The following is a 15,634-nucleotide window of genomic DNA, read 5'->3' as shown; positions in this document are numbered from 1 at the left end:
TGTCATGTTCTCTGATTTGTGTTTGTAATCTTAGCTGAACAGCAAATTATTTCAACTTCTCATCCAGGTTTTCCATCCCTCCTGTGCAGGACAAATCAGGAACATGGCGCTGGAGGCCTTCTTGTTTCAGAGGTGACTCCAGTAATTATTAGACTATTTTACAAAAGTGTCTGTTATTTTAATTATTTGTGACAGTTCCCTAATTTTTTCTATATTTCAAATGGCAGCCATGAACTCATGTATTTGAGTGCAGGTAAGTGTTTAAACTTAGGTAGAGTTTCAGGCTGAGCCATCATCCTAGAGGCTGGTGTGTAAATCCAGGAGGGTGAGAGAGAACAGCTTGTGGTTGTGTACCTCCTGTCTCTTTGGTGTTTTGTCAGACTCATCTAATGAGTCCTGCTTGGCATGCTGGCAGCTGTGAATCCCCTCCTCAGGTGCTGTAAGAAGAAGCTTAATTGGGCGTGCAACTTCCACTCCTGGAGTTAGTCACCTGCCCTTACTTACAAAGCTTCCATGTCTGTGAATGTAGGCCCTGACTCAGGAAAAGGGAGCAAACAATAGCTAAAAGAAGAGCTGACCTGAAGTCCAGTGGAAAGAGCTCAACATGACTTGGCAACATGGCTTGACTATATCCGGAGCTGCATCAAAAGAAGTGTGGCCAGCAGGTCAAAGGAGGTGATTCTTACTGCAACCAGCTCTGGAGTCCCCAACATAAAGAAGGTGTGGACTTTTTAGAGTGAGTCCAGAGGAGAGCCAAAAAAATGGTCAGAGGGCTGGAATACCTCTCCTCTGAAGAGAGGCTGAGAGAGTTGGGGTTTTCAGAAGAGAAGGCTCAGGAGAGACCTTAGAGCAGCCTTCTGGTACTTAAAGAGGGCCTACAAGAAAGCTGGAGTTGTTTTTTTCTTTTTTTTACAAGGACTTGTTGTGGTATGCCAAGGTGGATTGGCTTTAAACTGAAAGAGTGGGTTTAGATGAGATGTTAGGAAGAAATTCTGTACTGTGAGGGTGTTAGGATCCAGTTTAAACCTAGAAAAGCAAAGAAAGCTAAGTCTCTGTGCATAAACCAGAAAGAACTTAGAATGTTCAAAATATACCCAAAAATGAGGTTAGATGTTGGTATCAAAAGATTGATATATTTTATTTAATAGAAGAAGAGCCAAAGAGAAAAGAAAGAAAGAAAATAAGTGTGCATGGGGGTTGGGGAGACAGGGAGGGAGTGGCAGGGGTTAGGTGGAAGTATATCACCCATCTGCGGGTCCCAGTGATGTCTTGTTGCTCCTCTCCGTACTGTCTTCTTGGTGGTGAGAGTCCCCCGCCTCATGCCACATGCTGAAGAATCTGGAGTTCCCTGGATTAATACCTGCTGTGGGCCAGGTGGGAATGCCTACGTGCCTCCCTTGCAGGGGGCCAGTTTGACACTGTCCCTTGCAACAGAGAGGGTCTGTTGCATCATGCTGTGGTGCTCTGGTGCAGGGTCTGGGTTGATGGGCCTTGATATCACCCCCTTTGCTGTGGATAAGCTTTTCCTGGGGTGAGGGCCCCTTAGGTGGGCTCTGCCCTGGGGAGGATGGGCGGTCACTGCCTCTGACCAGAGGCTTTCCAACCCAAAGCCTCCTTCCCCTCACCCTTTGGGGCCAGGGTCCCTGTCAGCCTGGCTGCTGATAGCCCTGAGGCTGTTGTCTCTGCCCTGGAGGCATCAGGCTTGTGCTTTGTGAATGTACCCATCCCTGACTTGTTACTTTATCTTATCTTCATCGGTGAAGGTCCAGGGCCTCTCAGAGGCCTATTCAGGGTGTGGTGGTAATCTCTTTCACTTTTGTAACACAGTTCTGCTGTAATAGGCAAAAGTCTTTCATGAAAATGTTCAAGTCATAAACTATATTTCAGTCTCTGTGGTGAGGCACTGAACAGGTTGCCCAGAGAAGTTGTCATCTTCCCATTTCCATTTTATTTCTACATGCTAATTCTCTTTTTCCTTTTTGATTAGGATGCTCTGGTGTATGCACGAAGTTAATAGAAAGTCTGTAGTCCCATTGTCAATTTTGCATTTTACCATTGTATTAAAGTTACTATTGAAATTTTTGTAAGAATTTTGCACAGTAGTTGCAAAAAGGTAGGTTTACTTGTTACTTCTTCATGTTGCAACAGATTTAGAGAGTCAGTACTGATAGATAGTTGGCATGTTCTTGGAACAAATACAAATGTTCACATTTGTTTCAAGCACTGAATGTACTAGATCTTTTGGATGTATATTGTTAGTCTCATCCCTGCATTCAAGTTCATTTATTGGACTTTGAAAATCACCTTTTAACAAAGTTTTCAGAACATTGCTTTGCTCAGCTAAAATTAGTTCCGCTGATTTTGCCAATGATTAAATTTCAGCAATATTAACTTTGCTAATTTCTCTCCTATGATCAAAAGTTAGTAGAGCATTCGCTTGTCATTAACAGATGTGTCTCTAATGCAAGTTTGAGTTTTGCTCAAGCAAACACTCACAACTGAGGGTCCAATTCAGAGGTTCAGTTATGGGGATACAATGGCCTTTTTATGGTTCTGATAAAGTTTATTTTCAAAGGCAACTGAGCTTGCTTTGTTATGTGATTTGTTGTCTAGTAAAAAAATGGAAGTGAGATGCAAATGTATGTGATACACGTGTATGATGACGATCCTTTTTGCTGTGATCCTTTCAATAAATGACTCTGAGTGAGTGTTTACCAAATAACGTTTGTATTCCTCGTGTAATAGAGCAGTTTGATGTGCAAGCATTTGAGACATAGATCAGTTTTACACTGAAGAAGCAGAAAAGTTCTGATATACCTGTGATGCAAACCTAATATTTTTCTGAAGCTTTAAGTTTTGATTTGTAAAGGAGGAAGATGTTTTTATTAGGAAGATGAAAAAAGGTGACTTTGAGTGTAGTGGGTATGGCAGACTGGAGACCATGTGCGTGCTTACTTCTAAGGTAACAGCAGTCATCAAGCTAAGAATCAAGGCTGTGGCATGAATTGCTCTGGTTTTTTTTTTGCACTTTGGCAATTAGTTGGATGATTAAAGTTGATGTCCAGTTAGGGAGAAAAATTACTAAAATATTAACTGTGTGTCTAGAAGGATAGCTGTACAAAATTTTAAAACCTTGCACTTTTAAAGGCTGTAAATTAAGTAATGTTTTATTCAGCCAAATGAATACATATAGTGAATTCAAGGCTGAGTACATCGACAAGAGCTGTGCTCAGCTATGTCTTCTCTGAATTTTGTATGTAAAGGCTAATATTTTTGGATGTGGTGTATTGTGTATGGTGCAAAAATATGATCATGTCACTCAGTAGTAGTGTCCCTGGAGGAGCCTCAGAACTCATCCTGTGTTGGGGTGAAGTTGAAGCCTGCTTTAGGCTGTGTGGTTTTGATATATATATGCTTGTGTTAAATGCATGAATAATTCACTGATACTGGTACTACTTGGATACTTCAGTAAAGCTGGAGGGTGAGTATTTGCTTTGGTATTCCCTGTGAGGGTCAACTGTTTCTGAAGAGATTAGTTGTGTCAAGAAGGTAGCATGCAGAGTTTCCAAGAACATAATTTACCACCCAGAGCCCTTCCCATAGAGGAGAGTGGTTGGTATCTATGGGAAACAAGTAACACTTTTTGGGTTTCATTTTAATAAATCTTTCAGAATTTACAGTAATACCTAGCACAAGTGCATTGCTGAGTTCGAGAAATCAAGTGCTAAATCCGACAGTTAAAGTAACAGCGCGATTGTGTAAACCGTGCTTAGGGTTGTGTAATTTTGCTGCTTTGTTAATGTATAATGCATTAACTTTGTTATGTAACAGAAAGTGCATGAAGTATAACACACTTTTGTTAACATAGATGTAGTCATGACTAAGACTTTCCCGACTTTTGTGGGAGTGATTTAGAAAACTGCTCATTTTGTTAAGATGCAGTATTTATATATTGCAGGAAAATCTGAGGACCAAGAAATTCTGTAGTGGTAAAAATGAAAATCCCGATATCTAAGTACCTAGGAATGGAACTAGGACTACACCTCTTGGATACTGGTATGCTATGATGGTGCCACAGGGTAAATTGTCATTCTCTAAGTTTTACAGGCTATACAAGGGGTGCAAGAAACCAGAAAAGTGTCTGTTCTGCTATCAGCAGTTTGTCTTACGGGGAAATGTAAAGATGAAGATATAGCACTTAAATGCTATGTTAAAGGCACATGGCAGTGTACAGGTAGCATATGCTTATCACTAGTTCATCCATTGGCCTTAGTTGATCCATATTGAAACTATGAGCTTGTGTGGCTCAAAGAAGAAATTTGTCTTGTGATTAAAAGTTGAATCTTTTTCCAGCTGGATTTGAGCTCCCTGTGCCCATATGCCCGCAGGATACAGGGTCAGGCCTCAGTCCCTTGAGCAGATTGGCTTCTCCATCCCTGTCTCACAGGAGGCTGCAGTGCTGCTGCTCTTCTGGCACTGGTTCAGAGGCTGGTCATCTCTTCAAAGTAGTGGTGCTCCATCTTCCAGCTCACTGGATCTTGAGGATGGGTTTGTAGCTATCACAGTAGTATAAAGGACCAGTTCTCAGGCATGGACAGAGGGTCACTTGCAGATTTTATTGTTATTGAAAGAGATCAGAGGGTTACACCTTGTCACACCCTGATATATTGGAATAAAATATGTTCACAGTCAGCTCGTGGCTTTGCTCATGTGTGCAGCTGTTTATCTTAGTAACAGAAAGCATATCTGGTAATTTACAAAAATAATTTCTTGGGGGTTTTCCTTGGTTTTTCCTAAGGCTGATCATGTTCTTCCCCTGACATTTGTGTTCATTTCACGTTTCATCAAGCTCTGTCTGGCTTTTGTTGCTTCACAATTAAGCAAGGCCTGAACATGGTCTTCACCTTTTTGAAATTTTTGCATGAATTCATGAATTACTAAGATACATTATCAGCCAGGTTTCATAAATTGTTTGTAAAGGTTCTCATCAGTTCTGATCTTCAGTAAGGAAATCACAAGTATCGATTTGTGGGATATTCTGTCATAAATAGGCATGTGGGAGAGATTCACAACATTGTCCTGTATTTTTTCAGTAATGGAAAATAACGTAGAGCTATCTTTGGGAAGACGTGACACCATAGATACTTACTTTTTGAAATCTTATATTTATCTGTAGTGTAACAAATTCTCCTATGACTAGAACTCACTCTTTCTGATTTGGCAATGAAACTTACACGTATAATGGGGACTTTACATGGTGTGTAAAGTCCTGCATCTGACTGTCAGTGCTTCATGCAGCTTTCCAAGAAGTAGAGTAGATGTGAGAAGTAAAATGTGAATTAGGCAATTCAGATTAGATATTATTGGAGTTCATGCCTTGGTCATCTTCTTCTACACTGATGTGATTTTTCAATCAAGTTCCTTATTGAGGTTCATCTAATCTCATGAAAACAAATACATTTGAGTTCTTTAGCCTTTGATTGAAGAGCAATTATACAATTATTTTCATATTCAGAGATACTAGAAAATATTAGTGGAAAAGCCGCAGGTATTTGTTTCTGTCAGTGAAGTAACACTTGCATAGCTTTGAAATTAATTGTTTAGTATGCTCATTACTCTTAGAAAAAATAAATATGTTCTCATTATGTTCACTTGGTGAGCATATGTATCTTGCAATACATTTAATGCTACTTGCTGTGAGGGAGATTACAACTCTTTTTAAGGAAATTGGGTAGATTAATGGAATGGGGTGGGTTAAATTGCTCTCCACATGCATTCCCTAGCATGCCTGGCCTACTCCCGAATTTTAATTGATGTATATAAAAGTGTTCAGCTGAGGGGGCTCTGTGAAGCAACAGGATTAAATCAGGATATAGCCTGTGTATTGCAGGGGCTGGGCAAGGCAAATGAGCTGTATGCTAAAACAAGGAGAGTGACACATGGGACCTTGTTTTATGCCCAGTCACAGTCTGCATGTGAACTGTTGTATTTTCCACATCTTCACTGTGACAGTGCACCTGTTGATCTGTGGACTTCAGGAGGTGTTTTGGGGCTGTTCATAGGAAACTTTCCCAACAAGCTACAGGAAGTCCACAGAATCCTTGAAACAAGCAAATATTTACCTAGTCTTTTTAAGAATTTTACGGAGTTTTATTATTGCAACCTGTGACAGAGGCTGAAGATAGATTTTCTCATCCTTATTCTGGTTTTGAATGAGCAGGAACAAATATGAGGATTACTAAGCACTAAATACTTCTGGTGCAACTCATGGGTTTCAGTAGGAGACTCTCCAGAAGAAGAGTGATCTTTAACTATTGAATTTTTCCAAATTTATTGTTTTGAATGAGAGATAGAGTCCACATAAGCAGGACACTTTGCTAAGATTGTTACTTTTGGGGAGAAAAATATAAAGCCAAAGATTTCACACCACAGTGCTTTAAAGAAAAGCTTTCAAAATTTCAATTAATGTCACATAATTTACAAAGACACTGCTAGACTCGCAGGACTTTTTAATGACTATCTTAAAGTTACTGCAGTCCCACGTCCCACTTGTGTTCTAAATCCTACATTTTTTTCTTAAAAACATTCCCTCTCTGCATGGCCCCCAGTCCCAACTGGCTTTGGAGCATTCCCAATGAGCAAAGTGCTTCCATAACTTTATGTTTTATTTTGCAGAATATGCACTTAATTAAGAATCACATTTAATTAAAATAGCTTCTTCTGATTTCAGGAGAAGAGTAGCTTTATGAGATGAGAATAAAAAGTGCTTTTAATGAAATTAAAAGCAAAATGCAATGTCTTTAGAAATTTATGTTGCATGACTGCTGAGCATGTGCCAAGCCTGTCTTGATTTACCTGAAAGTGCTGTATCAGAGACAGGACTCCCAGCTGGAGAGTGTATCCTACCCTGGATGACTGCTTTGAAATCACTTACTTGGAGTAATATTAATTCACATTCCTGATAAATTACTCACTGTGATATAACACGCTGTTTTAAAACTTTTACAGCCTTTTCATTAATAGATGATAGTGAAAATTAGAGCTAGTATTTTTTGTGTAGACTTCTTAATCATGCCATTTAAAGTAGAAGCTAAGCAATAAACATCTAATGAATGGCTTATGGTAAGTTTAATCTCAGAAGCTATGTTGCTATTGGCACAGATCAACATAACCATCTATCAATAAATTCTCAAAATTTAAAAACTGTAGCTGTGACTTATGCATGCTAGTCATTCTCAGTGTGCATTACATATGAGTAGTTTATTGCGTTTTAGGATTCTTGCAACCTAAATTGATATCTATTAGACATAACAAATATGTTCCTTTCTAGAAAGGGATGTATTCTTCTATATTTTGTAGCTTTTAATAATTGTTGTCTTTTAAAAGACCTGAAAGAAATAATTGTCATGGGTAATTATTAAATTAATTCCTTAAGGTAATGATATTTGAGCAAGTCATATGCAAAATATATTTGAGTTGCATTCCACAGAGATGGGCTCCTTGGCTTTTTTCCCAAAGTGAAGTCTTCAAATTAATCTGTGGACATAGTGAAGGAAAGTATAATATTCTGGCGGTGCCCATAATCATCAGTGCTGTACAGAGTTGCAGCTTTAACTCAGCCGTGTGTGTTGTGCTTCTGCACCAAAAGTCACAAACTCAGCATGGGCTCAGTTCACTTCTGTGTCCTTCCTCATAGCTCCATCTCTTTCTTCATAACAAAGTACCACAATGGATTTCTACTGAAGTACAGTATCCTTTTATTCTGATTTGCAGCCATTAATGATAATGGATTTATATCTACTATTAATGAAATAAATGGAGCCAGTAATGTAAAACTGTAAAGATAAAATTCATAGGTTCTGCATTACTGTACAAGTAGCATCTTAATGTGAAATCCAAAGTTCATAGTACTTTGAAAAGGGATGCATTGAGGAGCTTGAGTCTTGGCCTTTCAACATTTGGAGAGATCAAACAACAGCTCATCTGTCAAGAGTGAGAATTTATGTGGCAAAATAAGCATGGGATCCAGATGAGCAAAACTGCAGGTGCCCAAATAATTCTTCTCACCAATGAACTCTTCCCCTGCTTGGATGACCAGTGTGTTTGAGAGACTGGAGGTCTCAGGTTTCCTTTCTTGCCTATCCAAGTGGTTTATTTTTGTTTAGTTGTGTCTATTCATTGTTATTTGTAATACATATTCTAGAACTTTCTTTTCAATAATTTTGCACTTACTGACTGACCCATCTGAATTTATTTGTTGAATTTACTAAATGTCTGACAAGCCATAAGCTGTGAAAAGCCAGCCAGGGAACTGAAATGAATAGGAAGAAAACACCCTCACTAATTTCCCTTCTGACAGTTCAACTGACCCAAGAGCATTTACATTATTTTCCCATTTAAGCAGTTAACTTCTGAGTTGTTCTTAAGCACCAGGGACCTCTAGCTAGAGCAGCCACTTTGGTCAGCAATCCAAGATTTAAGCAGGTAGTATATTATTTATGTAGTGGAAATATAAGCAATTTTTATATTGTATATGTGATTTAGTATTTTCTGTGCCAGCTTTATTTCAGATTTAATTCTGGGACATGCTGTGCTACGTAGTCCTTTTGGATTTCTGCAACTGTTGCACTTGGAGCCATGCTCCTGCTGCAGAATTCCAACAGGAGCAAACATATGGGGATTCTTCCGTCCTTGGCTTGCCCTACCATTTGTTCCATGTTTTAAACCAACTGGTGCTGTACCCAGTAGAGTACATCTGTTACAGTTTATTGCTAGAAATTTGCAATTCATTTCAGTTTGCTAAAATAATATTCATGGCCAAGCATTAAGCAATTACAAAAGAGAGTAGGCAAAATTTTGCTGAAGTTTTTATGCAGAACCTACTGCCCAGCTTGGGTAATTTGGGCACTCAACAGTCAGATAATGCTTTGACAGTTGAGTTCGATCGTCCTGAGAAAATCAAGTATCCACTGAGATATCCATTATATGCATGTCCCTGCTCTGTTTTAATTAAGGGCAAAATAAATTGGCATAAATAACCACTGAATGCATTTGCTTGCCACATCTTGCCTGAGGTACTCATCTGAGGAACACCCTGAACTGGAGCAGAGTCTTTGTTGCTGGAATTACAGGGGCACATCCAGTAACAACCTGTAACTCTTTCTGAAAGTCAGCAGCATGTAGGCTATACATTTTTTGAATATTGTATCTCACTTTTTGTCTCTGTGCTTCAGGTAAGCTGGGAGTTACTTTGTTGGGCTATGTTGGTGTTTGCAGAGGTGAGATTTCTGGTTTGAGGGAAAATTGGATTATCAATCATTACCTTCAGAGTAAGGCATTAAGTAGTTGAATGGAAAGTGACTCCTTCATATTTAAAATAAGAAGTCCCCATAATCAGCGCAATAAAATCTTAATACAAGAGATCATTATCACCCTCTGAAGCAGATTTTTAAAATTAGGAAGAATCACAATATAATATTCATAACCCCATCACACTCATCATGTTTCTGTAAGTCAGTCTCGCACATCTTTGACATATAGTAACAGAATAAACACACTCTGCTCACTACAGTGGAGATGTGTAGTTCTAAAGCCAAGGCTTTTTTATTGGTAAACTTGCAAACTAATTCCAGAAGTTACAACAATGTGCCTGTTTTTGTTCTCCATCACAGACCTGAGTCTGGATCTGTCTCTTGGATGCCTTTCACACTCATCCTTTGAAATAAATGAGGTCACTTTTGGTATAGAAATCTGTTACTGGCTTGATTTGAAAAGAGATTTGGTTCCAAAAATTGGATTTAATTTGTTGAGTTATCTTAGGGTGATGCAAGACATTACAAACTTCATTCTGCCTGTGTTGTCAGACCACCACTATGACTTAAAAGTATGGCTACATTCCTGAGATTTGTGTCCTTGCAAGTAAAAGCATTTTAAGATAAATGCTTATTTTAAGATAAATGCTCATCAGCTCACTAGGCTTAGAAGGAGATTCTTTTGATGGGGAAATTGGAGTTTATACTGAAATGATGAAGCATTCAGAAATAACCCAGATATTTTAAAATATTTCTGTTTGTTTTGCTTTACAAGGGTTACTTGGAATGATACAATGAACCAGAATTGTGTTTCTATATGCTGTACTAAAAAATATCTAGGAATGGAAACCATTATTAAAGCTACTAAATATAATTCTGTTTTCTAGTAATCTTAGTAATAATAAATATTTAAAGATTATATTAAGAAATAATAAATCTTTAAATATTTATCATCTAAGTGGCGTGGACAATACAGTCTAAACAAATTAGTATGGAGTTGGGCTATAATGTGGAATAATTGCATTTGGTTTTACAAAGCACTGTAAATAAGTGTGTAAAGTGTGATCTAAGAGGCTTTGAACCTTTATGGAAATTTGAATCTGTATTTTTAATGTCTTTTTAATGTTCTTTTTCCACAGAACATTCTGGCTTTAAATCCCCGAAAACAAACACATGCAACTCTTCACTCAACTGCAGCAAAGAAATTAGTCAAGAAGCAATGGAAAAGGAATTCTGACAAAAACTGTTCAGTAAGTGCATGTTTGTCATTGCATCTGGAACCTGTTTATCATTGCATCGGGAACAATCATTGAAGCTGAAATCACATCTGAGGGAAAAATAAATTAGTGTTATTCAGTAGCCACATTTGGCTTCTAGTTTGTTCTTGTAGATACAGAGTAACTTTGTGATGAGCTCTTTACTTTTCAGATACTATCGCAGTCCATACTTTTTTTCATTTTTGGTGATTTTAGTAAGTGTTTGATACAACTTTTGTGCCTTTGTTATGGAGTCTGATCCCTCTCAAGTATCACATCCTGACCTCCTTGATTTCCCTGGGTAGCCTCTTCTGCCACTTTCTCCTTCTCTTTCTGTTTTCCAAGAGTCACACTGGGCTGAGCAGCACTTCACCATACTTTCTGAGACTTCTAAAGCTAATTAAATTTTGCTACAGAAGTAAGGGAGCCTGTCAGATGTACCTGCTTTATAGAAATACGTAAATCTTAGATTAAAACACGACTCTGGAATTTAAATTTTGTGCATTGTATTTTTCAGGAAATAGTTGATTTTGGAATAAATACTTTTCTTGCTGTAAACTGTGTATACTCTTCTGTATTCCTGCCATTATAGATCATCAATTTCTCTCTAGGTATTTGAATTTCTAGTCTCAGAGTGATATTTGACTCATCCGATCAGAATTTTTATGTCTCTTTGATCCCTCATCTGATTAGAAGTTTTGCACTGTTTTTACTGTCTTCCTACAGGTTGTCTTACATAATCCTCTAAATCCAGAGACCTTGTAGATAGAGTACTAGTTTCCTTATGTGTATAATGATAGTAGTGTCTTTTCATAGTGTTGTCAAAACACCTCCCACTAAAAAGGAAAATTTAAGTAGGAAGTTGATTATGTTTGTAATTAAAAATATTTCATCCAAAACCCAACAAAACACAAACCAAATCAAAAATACCTAAAAGTTCCTCAGTTTCTTAAAATCACAAAATCCAGTATGAACAACAAATATTTGCTGGATAGGATATCCTTAGCATTTCAGCAATGCTCTTAGTACGGTTTCCTGTTTTATAGTATTGATTATAAGAATCTCGTTTTTACTATAGCTATTATTCCTATTTTCTTGTATTTATTGGCTTAGATGATGTTATGTGAATAGAAACTTATGTACATGAAAACCTTCTGTTTGTGAACTTGGATGATTATTGTGGGATGTCTGATGCAGATATTGCCCACAACTGTGTGTTCCAGCTGCAGAGGACGTTGGGCTGCTTAGCAAGTGGCTCAGCAGGGCAGCTGCAGTTTACACTGTCATGTTTTCAGGTGACCTGAAATCAATACCGGGCTGTAAACTCCTCTGCTTTCAGAAACTGTTTGTTAGGAGGCTCAGGTATGCATGCAGCAGGGCAGCTGGGTATCTGTGTAGTAACCTAATTAGCTGTTCCAATGTTAAATTATTCTGGTTAGTTAAAATGTAACAGTAACAGAAATATTTTACTAATGGGTGTGTTAACACACATTTCCTAAACCATCTAGGCTTTTAATTCACTCTTTGTTACCCCTGAACTGTTCTTCATTTCAGCCTTACTTGGATTTTGTATTCAGTTTACTCATAAAGTGTTTGATATTTGCTGTTGATTTTGAAAGTTTTAGTTTTATAGTTCTGCAGTACTGCTTAGAGATCTGTGCAGTTATTAGCACCCTGTCCTGACAGGAATCTGCTCATGGGGTACAGTTTACAGGATTAAAAGTTAGAAAGAAACAAATGTGTATATGGGCAGATATAACTACTTTCATAGCAGATAGTTTTAATACTGCATTATTAAATATTCTTTGGTTTGCAAGCTATTGTAAGAAATGTAAAGTGCTAGGAGAAACTGTAAAGGGATAGTCCTTATTTCTAGTGGGTAATGATTGTAGTTTTTAAAACTGACAAACTTTTCTTCACTAAGAGATATGTAGCTTACTCTTACTGTGTAAGATTTACCCCATAGCTTACTATTAGCTTACTATAGCAGAAAAAGCCCTGAAAAATGAAAAAAATGAAATATTTGTCTGGTCTCCCATTACATAAAAGACATCAGTAAAAAATAAGAGTCCTTTTACATTCTCCAGGTCATTGTTGTTGAGTGTTTTTAACAAAAAAATAAAATAAAATTGTTGAATCCTTTCATTGCCTCCCTAAATTAGAAAAGCTAATGTAGGAAAGGATTCACTGAACACAGTTTTCTGTTTTTGTCTAAAGAGCCACTGGTGATGATGTTTAGGCCTGCTAATGAATAGATCAAGCTCCATTTGAAGTCCCTATGAACTTTATTTGTTTCCATTTCCTTAAAATCTGAATTTGGCTTTTAGCTTTGCATTCTTTTAAAGCTGTTCTGATGCTGCCTTTGCAGAACTACTGTTGAAAGGAAGGTGGGAGTATGAAAATACAAAACTAATTAAATTAACAGCCCTCAAAACTCTGAACAAAAGCTGCATCTGCTGAGGCATGCACACAGTGACTTTGTAATGTCTAATAGACTTCCAGATGGCAGACTTACATATTTCTTCAGAATAATTACTCAAGTGAAATTTTAACTCCTAGCCTGCTTTGAGACACTTTGGGTTGCCCATTTAATGAGTTCTGAAGTGGAAACAGAATGTCAATATCTTTCCTCAGCATTGGAAAAGTATCCTCCTAAAGAAAGCTTCAATTATGCTTTCAATGAGTGCTATTGTTTATTTACTATGTTAGCAACCAAGTGTTGCTGTGCAAATTATTTATATATATAGTTTTAGGTGCAAGATTAGTCAGCTTTTCTTCAGAAATTTTTAGGAAAACTCTTTATTCCTGTGTCACCCTCAGTAACAATGTTAGACCTAAGCATTAACACTCTTATTTCTTATGAGTCATATGGAAAAGGGATATAAACACATGCCTCTAGTTATCTGGGGGAACAAAGATTTCTGTTGTCCAGCAAAAAATAAAAGTAGAAGAGTTTTGAAGTAGCTGTTCTAATAGTAAGCATTAAAGAAGGGTGTAAAATTTAGGTCACATTGGATCATCAATTTACAGATAGAACAAAGGCAAAGGATCAGCTGTGAAACTGTGAGGATTTGCTTTGATTTCAGGTCTTTTCTAAGTAGTTCAGGGTTGTTTAGGTGTATTTTGTGCTTACCAACATTTAGGTCACTAACTAGGGGGCACGCATTATGTGCATTTGCATTGCACCCAGCACACTGATTTCCTTGCTTTATGAATAGGGTTTCTAAGTATTATGGGACAAGTTTTGTTCTACCTTGTACATGTGCAGGTTTGTAATTTAAATGAAATTCACCTCTACAAGTTTTATAAATTGACTTGCCACTGAAGAATTCAGTGGGCTATTCTAGTCCAGGCTTCTTTTTGGTAATGAAATCTTGTAGATACTTACTAAGGACCGGTAAGGAGTTGATATAGATCCACCTATGTATTCAGACTTGCTTCAGTTTCTGTGTTTAGAAATAATTGTAAGATTTGCTCCAGATGGAAATGCTGGAAGTATTTCAACATGACAAGAAGGTGAAAAGGAAATGGGGTTTAAATTGGTTTGTAGCTAATTGCCATAGCCTGTAACAGTATTGATTTTCTGGCAGTATTAGCATTGTTCTTTGTCCTTACATGTGCTAAGCCTGATCAGCATTGTGCAAAAAGAGCCTCTCTTCCATGAACAAATAATTTTGATGCTCACCTCTTTTTGGTTTTGGGTTTTTTCTTTTTTTTTTTTTTTTCCTTTTTGGCAAGGGCTCACTTTGGGAAAAAGACTTTAACTGTACTCTAATTCTTTGCAGCTATTAGAGAACCAAATTCTTCACCTTGTCTTTTTCTGCGCAACATTAAGTTGCAACTACCAGATCATTTTGTGCTAATGATGGAGCACGAGGTCTGCAATTCATTGTAAGATATAGCAACTCATGTAAGTTCAGAGGACAAGGGTACTCCCTTGAAACAGTAGTGATAAGAGCTTGCTAAAACTTCTAACTGCTATTCACTTTGTTAGTGTTTCTGTGGCTGTCACTGCTATATATAAACATCTGTATAAAGAAATTCTTTAAAAAACGGTATGTAAATACCTCTTGATATACCAATGTCCAGGCTTGCATAGAAAAATCTGTAAACAAGATGATCTTTCTCAGCTATAATCAGTGTGTTACTCTGTTGCCTTCCAGTGAGGTGGAAAAAGTTCACATGATTTTTGTGCCTAATAATGTATCTTGCTTACAGAATAATTAAGTTAGCATTTCACAAATAACTGATGGATTGAAGCAGAAATAGTGCAAATTGCAAACAAGTAGATATAAAACCCAGTACACTGAAGGCCTGAAACCACGAACCTTAGTGAATAAATGCTTTTTCAGTGAATAATTTGTCCATTTCTAGACATGTATTGATGAAAGAGTCTATATTTATAAATAAAAAATAATCCCAAATATTGTAAAATAGAGAACACTCATTAAAGGAAATCAACTCAATTATATTTATAATCTAAACGTATAGTTTACCTTTGCAAATATTTATTTTTGTCTTCATTGCATATGAATATGCAAGTTTAGCTCTTTTCTGAATGGGTGTACAATGGCAGATGTCTCTCTAATCGCTGCTCTATTCAAACATTAATTGGTAGAACATATGTAGAATTCTACTAGTCTGAATAGGTATAGGATAGCAGCAGTCTCTTTAATCACATCACTATTCAACCACTAATTGGTGTGATGATTAAGGGACATTAGAGGGAGCACTTTGACATCTGATTCTTTGAACTGATGTCTGCTCGAGCTACGCTGTATTCATCATGGCCAGACTGATTTCTTAAATAAAACGCTCTGATTCCCAAATGTGGAAAATATTGCGTTAGGATCTATTGAGGTGATTAGGGAATTTGAGAATGATTCTTTTATTTAACTAGTGATTGACTGTATATGCACAAACTATTCATATGAATAATACATGTGTTGCTGAGTATCAGAAAGAGCTGAGAAGTAACATCAAGAGATTTTCTCTTTTCTCATAGTGTCAATAATTAAATATTAATACGCATTTTAAAATGTACCAGTTTAATCATTTAGCAGTCAA

General features: G+C 37.1%; 1 protein-coding gene across 3 annotated transcripts in view; it reads left to right on the top strand.

The window, feature by feature from the left end:
- The window catches only part of DPYD (dihydropyrimidine dehydrogenase), a 335,424-nt gene that overhangs the window by 11,636 nt on the left and 308,154 nt on the right, over positions 1 to 15,634 (top strand). For all 3 annotated transcript variants that reach the window (XM_084211421.1, XM_084211420.1, XM_084211422.1), the window contains exon 2: positions 10,451 to 10,561. In XM_084211421.1, the coding sequence (XP_084067547.1) occupies positions 10,451 to 10,561 (111 nt within the window). The remainder of the gene's footprint in view (positions 1 to 10,450; positions 10,562 to 15,634) is intronic.

This window comes from Fringilla coelebs (genome assembly GCF_963513975.1).
Source record: "Fringilla coelebs genome assembly, chromosome: 9".
NCBI classification, from domain to species: domain Eukaryota; kingdom Metazoa; phylum Chordata; class Aves; order Passeriformes; family Fringillidae; genus Fringilla; species Fringilla coelebs.
This window is presented reverse-complemented; position numbering and strand designations above follow the sequence as displayed.